Raw genomic sequence first — 12244 nt, 5'->3', positions numbered from 1 at the left:
GCTAAGTCGCTTCAGTCGTGTCCAACTCTATGCGACCCCAGAGACGGCAGCCCACCAAGCTCCCCCAGCCCTGGGATTCTCCAGGCAAGAACACTGGAGTGGGTTGCCATTTCCTTCTCCAATGCAGGAAAGTGAAAAGTGAAAGTGAAGTCGCTCAGTCATGTCCCAACTCTTAGCAACCCCATGGACTGCAGCCTACCAGGCTCCTCCGTCCATGGGATTTGCCAGGCAAGAGTACTGGAGTGGGTTGCCATTGCCTTCTCCAGCTGAAAGTCTACCTGCCTGCAAATGTCTGTGGGAAGAGACCTTCCAAACTGAAGAAAGGCCAACTATTCTAATTAGTTTGTTTTCTAGGCATCAGTGTTAATAGAACAATTTGAGGGGCAGAGCTTGCTATAAAAGGAAGGGCAATTATCAGCAAAGGATTCCACAACCAAATAATACTTCTAAATTTTTTTCTATCACACATTTTTCTAAATGGGCACACAACTTATAAAATATAACCTTCACTAATGCTACTAATATTTCACTTCTAAAAACATTGCTTTTATAATGCCCACCATGTCATCTTTTAGTGACATGTTAGTATCATTAGTTTCAGTAAAAATTAGTGTTACTGGAAAAAACAGTCTAAGTTTAACATTTATTCAAAATTATACATTCAGAACTTAAGTGTTCTTTAGTGACATGTTTTACCTTTAAAACTAAGGAAAAAATAATAATAATAGCCAGCATCTACTGAATGCCTACTATTATCAGAAGCCATGCTAAGCACTTAATGAGAGTTTTATTAAACTTACCATAACCATATCTAGGTGGTGTCATCACCCAGCGACTGAGGCTTGGATAAATAACCTGATCCAAGGCAATCATGTGACCTCAAGGTTAGTCCAGTGCTGGGGCCAGTGCCTACCCAGTGATATGTGGGGAATGGCCTATTCCACTGTAAAATAAAAGGGCAGATGCAAAGGTGAGCATTCTCCTGGACATGCTTTTGTAGTGAGCATTCCAGAGGATGTTAGGTTCCTATTACGGATTGAATTAGGTCCCCTTAAAATTCATTATGTTGGAGTCCTAACCCCCGGAGCCTCAGAATGGGAGCCTGTTTTAAAGAATGGGATCTTTAAAGCTGTAATTAAGTTAAATGAGGTCATTAGGGTGCGCTCTAATCCCTACTGACCGCTGTCCTTATAAGAGGAAATCTGGAGACAAACACAGAGTGAGAATAATGTGAAGACACAAGGAGAAGATAGCCTACAAGCCAGCGAAAGAGGCCTCAGAAGAAACCAACCCTGATGAGTAGATTTTAGACTTTAAGCCTCCAAAACGACAAGAAAATAAATTTGTTTAAGCCCTGAAGTTTGAGGAACTTTGCTGCGGCAGCCTAGCAAACTAATGCCGTTCCGAAGTCACGACTGCTTGATGACAGTCACAGCTCACCCACGCCGCTTTTAGACTGTCAATGACAACTGTTCAAGTAAACTTCTGTTCCCATCTCACTAGGCAAGAACAGAAATTCACGCATTAATATGTAGAGAATAAGTAGGAGGGAAGGAGGAGTGAGAAAGAGTTTAAGTACAGACACTTTCTTCCCCTCATCTTCTACCCTAGAAGGTAAGATGCTCCCATGGGCAAGTGCACTTGGAGTGATTATTTCAGTTCTAACACACATCAGGAGCACACTGCCCAGCGGGCAAGTTGATAGTGTGGTCAAAGCAAGAGCTTAGGTGGAACACAGGGTGGGGAGGAAATGAGGTATGCCCAGGACAGAGGATGAAGAAATAGAAGGCAGGAAGAGCAAGACGGATGCTCAGGGCATGGGAGCTGGGGTGGAGTGGCACAAAGGGTGGGGCTGCAGTTCTCTGGGTGAGGGAAAGAGCAGCAGGAGGGCCAGAAAAGAGATTTTCCTTGGTTTTTTTTTCCCCCTGTACCTTAGAAGTGATGTGGCAAGAGGGGGCAGGGCGGGGGCAGGGGGAAAGTACAGAGATTAGGAGCGTGAAAAACCTTCCCAGCCCCGTTTACTTCTTTTTAATATTTTCTTTATTATTTTCTCTAGTTCATTCTATTCCCTCATTTTTCCCTCTTCCAAAATATCCTACATGACAGGTATCTACACTGCCTACCAACTTCTTTTTGGTCCAAAGAAAGGCATGAGGTACAAGGAGGGAAAGTGCATGTAAACAGGGACTGACCACAAAAGACCACAGGAAATGCCCCCACCCGCCTAATGACCATACTTTCACTGTATCAAACTCACCAACCAGTAGCGTATTTGTACACTGCTTTAGGAAATGACTTGTGGTTTGTTTGCCAAGTTCAAATCCAAGTCAGTCCTGCTTTGACTGACTGTCCTGCTTAGTGTAGTGGGCATATTTGAATTTTGTGACCAGGGAAGGCCCCTGACTCAGACTGAGCCAAAAAGGGTCTCTTCCCTAGGGTCTTAACTAGAGAGCCAGTCAATCTCCAGAAGTTGTAGGGGACATCAGATGCTGGTTAGCTTGAGGGCTAGCTGAAGTCGGTCTGAGTACCACATAAGGACAGAAATTTCATCCCACATACACAAACACAGAGAAACCCAAAAGAAGACAAGAATGTACAAGAGATGTACAGAGACAAGCGATGGTCAGAGACTGTCTGCCACAGAATGTAATCTCAGATCCTGAACAAATCAACTTTTTGGTTTTGTTCCCTTGAATTCTAATAAAAACTTTTTTGCATAAACTGATAGAATTGATAAAAGTGATAATTTACTAAGCAAATCAAAAGAATTGATAAAATAGTGATATTTACTAAGCACCTTTAGGTATATTACCTCACGTGAGACCCACAATACCCTCAGGAAAAATAAGTGAGCAGTTATTTTCACTCTTGTTTTATAGTTTACAAGGAAGTAGAGGCTCTGGGGCATTGGTGGCCCCAATGAACTAGCCTCCTGGGATGCAAACCTTTGCGAAGCCTCTTCCCATGTTGGTTCTGGGTTTAGCTGTGTGACCTCCTCTGACCAATGGGATATTAGCAAGCTCAGTGATGCAAGCAGAGGCTTGATAAGCCCTTCTACACTGGAACTTGTCACCTCAGCACCCTGAAAGGATGTCCAGGTACCCAGGAGACAGAGGGGGCCCAAAAAGAGGGCTCGTGAGCTACATGGAAAAAATGCCACATGAAGGAAAACTAAGGTGCCCCAGGCAAACCCCTAGCTGAGTGCTGCCACTCAGATGACCCTGGCCAACAGACGAAAAGGGCAGAAGAGCCACGTGTCAACCCACAGAACTTGAGATACTCTAAACTGTTACTGTTTTAAGGCTTTAAAACTTTTGTGGCAGTTTATTACACAGCAACAGATGAAACAGATGTTATGTAATTTCTCTCATATCTCAAAGCTCTAATAAATAAAGCTTGAATTTAGGTCTCTTGACTCATGTCAGTGATTTATTCATTGTTTCAAGATGTAACTGAAATTGGAGAAAAATAACTCAAAAGTTTCATATGCTTCACTTAAACAATAGAAAATGAATTTTAGCTCAGAACATTCAACTGTGAAATTATCCTGTCAGCATATAAATGAATTAAAAAATATAAGTATGTAAATGTGGCCAGGTAGGAGAGTGTGACTAAAATACTTATTAGCATGTTACACAATGTCTAAATGCTTTTCTCCTTTGCACTGAAAGGATTCAAAACTGCCAAAGACAGAATGTACAAGAACACTCACAGTGGTCTCATTTCTAATGGCAAAAAAAAAAGCCCAGAAAACAAAAATTACCCAATGATGGGAAAAAGGACAAATTATGATATTGTATTACTAATACAATAGTGAAGATAGGAACTAAAGTTTCATATACCAACAAAGTGGACAAATCTCAAAAGTATCCAGTTGTGTGGGTAGGGGCAACAAGTGAAAGAACACAAGTGGCTTAACATCATTTATACAAAATTTCCAAAATACAAAACTTAGCAACATATTATTTAGCCATATATATGTAACAAAAGCAATAATGAAAATCAATGGGCTAATAAGTACAATATTCAAAATCACAGGTTCTCTTGAAGGGAAAGAGACACTTGGAGAAAGGCAGCAAGAGTTCCAAAGACATTGGTTTCATTTCTTAATCTACACGGTAGATAAATGTGTTTAATTTACAACAAGTATACTGTGTATCGGTGACAAATAGCTCTTTGTGTTGATAAAATTTAACAATTTTTTAAAATAAACAAAAAAATTAGCAAAAAGAAATTAAGACTGTCTATGGCAATTTGTCGGAGAAGGCAATGCCACCCCACTCCAGCACTCTTGCCTGGAAAATCCCATGGACAGAGGAGCCTGGTGGGCTGCAGTCCATGGGGTCGCTAAGAGTCGGACACGACTGAGCGACTTCACTTTCACTTTTCACTTTCCTGCATTGGAGAAGGAAATGGCAACCCACTCCAGTGTTCTTGACTGGAGAATCCCAGGGACAGGGGAGCCTGGGGGGCTGCCGTCTATGGGGTCGCACAGAGTCGGACATGACTGAAGCAACTTAGCAGCAGCAGCAGCAGCAGCATGGCAATTTGTGCTTTATACTCAGAAATTAACCTGGCTTTCAAATGTGCCATAATTTTACCTTAAAAGAATTTTTAAAAACATACAAAGGTGGCTACACTCTTGATTGCATAGCAGTAATAGCAAAGCTTCCTATAGCTCTTAACTCACATTAAAATCGATAACAATGAAAAAATATATATTTAAATTTCGTGCTTAAAATATTTCAGTTAGTCCTTTTCGTGACTTTTTGGGACCTGCCTATGTAACACCTATCTTTTAACAAAGTTCCCTCTGAACTCAGGGTACAGGTGCCTGTCCTTCCAAGGAAGGGTCTGGTTAATGAACTAGACCTTCCATCAGTTTGCCTTCCCTGGACAGGACTCCTAGAAGCACCACGCTGTGCGCTCACAGACCCTTTCTCTTCCCTGGCCAGAGCTGACTATATGAGGAACAGACAGCTGACCAAAGCTGATCAGTCCGAGTCTGCCACCTGCCTACCTCTCCAGCCTTATTCCCACTATTCTCTCCTTCAAAACCACTGAAGTTAGTGTATCTGTCAGAGCACCTATCACAATTAACAAATAATTATACATTTATTTCAGTGATTAATCACTAATGTCTAGCCTTCCTTCTTAAACCGAAAGCTCCATGAGGGTGGGTACAGGTCAGTTTTTGCTTACTATTGTATTCCATCGACTAACATAAATCCTGAGAGTAGGCATTTAATAAGTTTCTGGGTTTAAGAGGAAGAAAGGATTTTAATATTACGCCTCCCTTCTCTAAAGCTTTATAGGCATCCCTTGGAGATACTGTACATTCAGTTCCAGACTATTGCAATGAAGCAAATACATCAATAAAACAAGTCACACAAATTTTTTTGGTTTCCCAGTGCCCATAAAAGTTGTTTACACCAAACTGTAGTCTACTAAGTGTGCAATGGATTATGTCTAAAAATGTACATACTTTAATTAAAAGTACTTCTTCACTGAACATATTGACTACAATGGAGAAAAGACAGGTTCTTCAGCAAGTAGTGTTGGAAAAGCTGGACAGCTCATGTAAATCAATGAAGTTAAAACACAACCTCACACTATACACAAAAATAAACTCAAGTGGTTTAAGTATAAGATGACACCATAAAACTCCTAGAAGAGAACAAAGGCAAAACATTCTCTGACATAAATCATATCACTGTTTTCTAAATTCAGTCTCCCCAGGCTATAGACATAAAAACCAAAAATAAACACATGAAACTTAATCCAAACTTATAAGCTTTTATACAACAAAGGAAGCCATAAACAAAATGAAAAGACAATCTACAGAATAGGAGAAAATATTTGCAAACCATGTCACTCACAAGGGCTTAATTTCCAAACTACCACAAACAGCTCATACAACTCAGTAACAAAAAACACAAACAACTCAATCAAAAATGGGCAAAAAATTACCTTAACATTTCTCCTAAGAAGACATACAGATGGCCAATCAGCAGTTGAAAGAGATGCTCAACAATGCTAATTATTAGAGAAATGCAAATCAAAACAATGAGGTCCCACCTCACACCAGTCAGAATGGCCATTATTAAAAAGTTTACAAATAACAAATGTTGGAGAGAGTGTGGAGCAAAGGAAACCTTCCAACACTGTTGGTAGGAATGTATATTGGTACAGCCACAAATAAAACAGTATGGAGGTTTCTTTAAAAACTAAAAATACAATTGTCACATGATCCAGTAATCTCACCCCAGGGCACATATCCAGAGAAAACTATAATTTGAAAAGATACATAGCAATGTACCAAAGTTCACAGCAGCACTATTTATTTATAACTGCCAAGACATGGAAGCAACTAAATGTCCATCAACAGATGAATGGATAAAGAAGATGTGGTATATAGGCAATAGAAAACTATTCAGCCTTAATAAAGAATGAAATAATGTCATTTGCAGCAACATGGGTAGACCTAGAGATTACTACTACTAAGTCGCTTCAGTCGTGTCCGACCCTGTGCAACCCCATAGACGGCAGCCCACCAGGCTCCCCTGTCCCTGGGATTCTCCAGGCAAGAGTACTGGAGTGGGGTGCCACTGCCTTCTCCGGACCTAGAGATTATCATAAGGTAAATAAGCCAGAAAGAGAAAGTCAAACACCATATGTTATCACTTACCCATGGAATCTAAAATATAACACAAATGAACTTATTTTCGAAATAGAGAAAGACTCAGACTTAAAAAACAAACTTACGGTTACCAAAGGGAAGAAGGATAGGGGAAGGATAAACTAGGAGTTTGAGATTAGCAGGTACAAACTTCTATATATAAATATAAAATAGATAAATAACAAGATCCTATTGTATTACACAGGGAGATATAGTCAATATCTTATATTAACCTATAATATAAAAGAACATGAAAATATATGTGTGTATATATATATATATAACTGAATCACTTTGCTGTATACCAGAAACTAAAACTGTATATCAACTATCCTTCAATTAAAAAATACTTTACTAAAAAATGTTAGCCATCATCTGAGCCTTCAGTGAATCATAACAGTAAAAAGATCACTGATCACAGATCACCATAACAAATATAAAGTTTGCAATATTGTAAGAATTACCTAAATGTGACACAGAGATACGAAATGACCAAATGCTGTTGGAAAAATGGGACCAATGTATTTGTTGGGCTCAGAACTGCCATAAACCTTCAATGTGTAAAAAAAACACAACATCTGCAAAGGACAGTAAAATGAGGGATGCCTGTATTTTTGTTTCCCTTATACGGATGATGAGGAAAAGTTAAAATTTTACATAACCTCCTTTTCCTTCTGCCTCTATAACTCAGTTTGCCCCTTGCAAAGTCTAGATCACGTAGGTCACGCAGTTTCAGAAAATGGGGACTTGCAATACTAGGAACTGGAGTTTATCTCACTCACCCTTGTCCTGCTCTTTTGCAATCGCCCAGCCCCTGCAAACCTGCTTAATCATGCCTGTCCAGGTCAGGCATCCCCCTCCCCATCTTGACCACTGTTCCTGCGCTCACGAAACTCCTTAGTTTAAACCAGCCTATTAACTGTTAGTGTTGCCCACTACAATCTGTCTATAAAAACTCTGTAATCTCTTTGTTTGGGGCTCAGAGTCTGGAGTGTTAACTCCTCTGGGCCCGCTGGCATAATAAACTTGAGTTCTCCAACTCTCCGAGCGTAGTGCTTGGTTTCTCAAGTACTGGTTTCTGCAACACGGAAATATACCCACTTTGGGTAGATCCAAAATTAAGGTAAAGGAATCCAAGCCATTACAGAATCTACATTTATCCTCAAAGAAGACAGTGTCATAGAATGCCACATTAAATTTGACAAGCTTAAAGAGTTTACAGAAACATACCTGAATGAAGCTGAATTTTTCCAATAACACCTTCTACCAACCCCAAACAAATGGGATTCCACGCAAGAAGCAGATCGGTAGCTAAAATAAAATGAGAAGTGGTCATGAGAAAGTATTCATTGGAAAACATTAAAACAATATCTTTATAGAGAACAAACTAGTGGTTACCAGTGGGGAAAGGAGAAGGGACAAGATAAAGGTGAGGGAAGGGGAGGCACAAACTAGGGGTGTCAGACGGGCTCAAGGATGGATCATATAATCCAACACATGGGATAGAACCAATGTTTCCTGATAACTGTAAATAGAAAGTAACCTTTAACACTGTATAAAAATAAAAATTTTAAAAAGAAATGTCACAGAAAAGTCACAAGATGATTTAAAAAACACAGTGTCTTTAGCAATGTATTAAAAAATGATCAGCAACCCAAAAGAGCAGGTATCCACACCCAGGACCGAATACATTACTAACAAGCCATTGTAGAGAAAGCATTAAATCCAAGGCCTGAGTAAGTTCTCTAACATAAGGACAGTTAACGGGAAGGTAATTGACATTCTAAAACTCTACTTGGATGGGAGGCAGTACTTTGGCGCCCTGCAGTGGAGGAAGGAAGCTGGTACAATATAAGAGGGCAACGAGAGGAGTTATCCAAGGTCCTACTGCCAAAGCCAGTTTCAGATCCAGAGACAAGGACTGAGAAACGCCCCCAGAGATGTCCACTTACTGAATCACACTCCGGAAAATATCCTTTCCCAAAGAAGCTAGCACCAAACAAAGAAATTCGGAAAGCCAGTTCTCTTTCATGTGACTTCTATGGCAACAACAACAGGAATCACTTCTATTTATACTGAGTGCCTACTATGTGCCAGGCATCCCAGTCAGGGTTTCTCATCTGAACCACAGAACAAGACAATGACTTGAATGACTATATTCTCAATTCTCCCAAGGATGGTAGATCATTTGTACCATTCTAGACACACAGAAGAGAAGCTAATTCACTACACACAATAGATGCCTGAGGATGTTAGGGCTGAATTCTGTTGTGGAACCCAGGCTACAAAAGGCTGTTATACCCGTGGAGATAAAGGTAATATTAGTGGTGGCTCAATAGCAAGAAAAGATTAGCAAGAATGCAAACAATATTTCTTTTAGCAGAAATTTTAAATTACATTTTAATTATTACCATTTAAATTCTATTTTAATAAAATGTATAATCAATTTGTAACTCATGTGGGTAATTACAAAAGACAATAGTCTCCAAGTTCATTTGAGTTTTGACTACTGTATCTTGAACATCTTTGTTATTAATGATATATTCAGTGGGAGGCAAAAAAAACGTTGACTTCTGTTTTTATTACAAGAATTAAAGTAAAATAGAGAATTAATTTTTTAAAGGCTATTATACAAACTATCATTTCTAATCCTGATGCCTCTAGCAGTTAGGTACTAGGAGTCCCAAATCACAGATGAGGAAATGCAGTCTTAGAAAAGTAAAGTGGCCATATCACACAATGGACCAAGGGCAGAGCTGCAATTCAAACCCATGTCTACACCACATGGCCTGTGCTCTTAACCATCCAAACACAGAACCTATACATACACGGAACTAATCAATAAGACAATATTTACATTTTAAGTAACATGCATTCTTATAAAACTAATACACTGTAAGATTGGAAAAAATACTTTATCACTTCCATCCTGTCACCCAGAGATAATATTATTTTGCTACATTTCACATCATATATTTGTCTGCATATCCAACTGCAATATTGCAAATATATCACTGTATGCTAACTTTTTCTTATATTTCATGAGTATTTTCTCACATCTTTAAAATATTCTTCAAAATTATAACTTCACAGCTGTCTAATTTTCAACTTAAGGAAGCACTTTCTCACTCCTGGGCATAAGCCATTTCCAGTTTTTCCCTATTATAAAAAATGCTGTGATAAATGATGAACATTATGCAAGTATTTTATTTGTTAATTAATAGCTTTAGGACAAACTCTTAGGGATGAAATCAGTAGGTGAAAACTTTAAAAAAATTAAAGCTTTCAATACTATCAACAAAGTTTATACACCAAGTTATATTTCTACTAGAAGCATATGAAAATGCTTCTTACGCTTGCCATCATTTAAAATTTCTTTGCAAATTTTGCTATTTTGATGGCATCCATTGCCTAAATGATGTTTATTTTCTTTTCATTGCTGGTAAGATTAAACATTTAATTAAAAAACTGGCTGCTTATGGTTCTTCTTCTATGATTTTCTTATTCAGATCTAAGAATTTTTTTTATGTTCCTTATGGATTTATGAGGTTTCATACTAAGGATATCAACTCTGACATGTTTGTAAATACTTTCAGTTTTAAATTTTTATACAAATCACTTTCATTATCCATCATTTTTTCACTTATTATATTATCAAGTTGTTCCTTAGTGGTAGTAGTGTTAGTCACTCAGTCGGGTCTGACTCTTTGCAACCCCATGGACTGTGGCCTGTCGGGCTCCTCTGTCCATGGGATTGTCCAGGCAAGAATACATGAGTGGGTTGCCATTTCCTTCTCCAGAGGATCTTCTCCACCCAGGGATTGAACCCAAGTCTTCTGCACTGCAGGCGGATTCTTTACCATCTGAGCTACAGGGAAGATCACTAAGTTGTTCCTTATCTGTTATCAATCATTTATTAATTTTACCCCTTTTTTAATTTATAAAAATCTAACACTAACCCTGGAATTCATGTTGGTATATAAACTAGAAGTATCCTAATTTCTTTTCAAATAACCAGAATTCCTGTCAGGCAGGCCACATCTCAACCTCTACCAACACTGATGCCCCTGCTAAGGAAAGAGCTCCAGCTAGTCATAATCTCACCCTGACCCCAGATGAACAAACACAGTTGCAAGATTCTATCCCTCAGGTATCAAATGAGCTCAAGGTATATGGAGGAGGATGAAAAGTCAGCGCTAAAGCAGTCAAGGACAGTTGCACAGAGGAAGTGGGAACTTCAAGCGTAAGGAAATCAGAAAGAAGAATGATGTGGCAGAAAGAAAGTACAAGGTTTGTTTTGGAATCCATCCCTTCACTGGGGAAATACTTATCAAGTACATTTCAGGAACCAGGCACTGAGAAGATACGAAAATAAAGGAGCAAACAATATAGATCAGAAGACCAAAGAGGATGGTGAGTATAGTGGAGATCTTCACTGGGAAGACTAGAAAAAGTACACTGAGGCCAATAAGAAGGGACTTGAATAAAAGACTAATTAAGGAACCTTACTTCCTGGAGGCCTTGGCAGGCAAATAATAACAAAAGTAAAACAAGACTGCAGCCAGGGATTAGCAGACAGCACTGAAAGGAGGTGGAGACTACGAACAAGGAAAGGAGCTAGATGGTTTTTATTACAAGAGTGTTGGCTTGAAAGGATATGGTAGTTGGGGAGTAGGGTGGGCAGTAGGTGAAGAAAGTACAGAAGGAGATTAACATGAAACACCTTAAAGGAAGCTACACAAAGGACAGGAAGAGGATAAACTTACCAATGACAGTGAAACAGTCATCCTCTCCAGAGAGGGATAAGATGAGGACGGAGATGAGTAAGAAGGAGCAAAGGTATATAGGAGCTGGCAGAAAAGGCAGGTGAAAACCTCTTAACTCAATAATACCCTTTTTGCACCTATGGTATTTTGAACCATTTGACTATATCAGCCATTGAAGAAAATTAAAATTTCACTTAAAAAAAACCAAAAAACTATATTTTGTGGTCTAATTGACTAAAAATAATAGTCGTTGATAATGTTTGAGATCCAAAGAGAGAACCAGGTAAGTTCATTTAAGACTGAGTTCATGATGGGATGGTCAAGAGGAAATGTCTAGGTATAAGAAACAGAGGAGATATTAAAGGAGGAAAAGAAAACAAAAGAAAATGAAATCAAAAGTACAGGTATGAAAGTGAATAGGGCAGGGGGGGGAGATATTACTTTTTACTAAGTCTGGAAGAAAAGGTGAAAAAGCTAAATATAGAAATGGAGCTGAAAAGCAGATCCATGTTTCGAATGGCCCTGACTCAGTACAAATAGGAGTCCAAGTCATCTTCTCTATAGCAGGGGCAGGACAGAGGCAGAACAGGAGGAGTAGCAGATGCTAGGCGTGGTGAGGAGAATCCAGAAAGTCTGTTTGTAAATGTTCTGTCTGTACTTGAAAAGCATGTATATTTGCTTAGGGTTTTCAAGAAAAAGGGCATCAGTTCAATCCATTAGTGGGTCATTTTATCAGTTCTGTACAATGAGATCAGCACTAACAGCAATGAAACAGAAAACAGAAAAACTGCACCACGTA

General features: G+C 39.0%; 1 protein-coding gene across 3 annotated transcripts in view; it reads right to left on the bottom strand.

Annotated features, from left to right (window-relative positions):
* The window catches only part of INPP5F (inositol polyphosphate-5-phosphatase F), a 91977-nt gene that overhangs the window by 60765 nt on the left and 18968 nt on the right, over positions 1-12244 (bottom strand). For 2 of the 3 annotated variants that reach the window (XM_027960308.3, XM_042238508.2), the window contains exon 2: positions 7910-7990. In XM_027960308.3, the coding sequence (XP_027816109.2) occupies positions 7910-7990 (81 nt within the window). Of the gene's footprint in view, positions 1-800; positions 944-7909; positions 7991-12244 lie in introns of those variants that run through there. The other variant, XM_042238509.1, reaches the window with a different exon arrangement.

The sequence above is a fragment of the Ovis aries genome, chromosome 22, assembly GCF_016772045.2.
Source record: "Ovis aries strain OAR_USU_Benz2616 breed Rambouillet chromosome 22, ARS-UI_Ramb_v3.0, whole genome shotgun sequence".
NCBI classification, from domain to species: Eukaryota; Metazoa; Chordata; class Mammalia; order Artiodactyla; family Bovidae; genus Ovis; species Ovis aries.
This window is presented reverse-complemented; position numbering and strand designations above follow the sequence as displayed.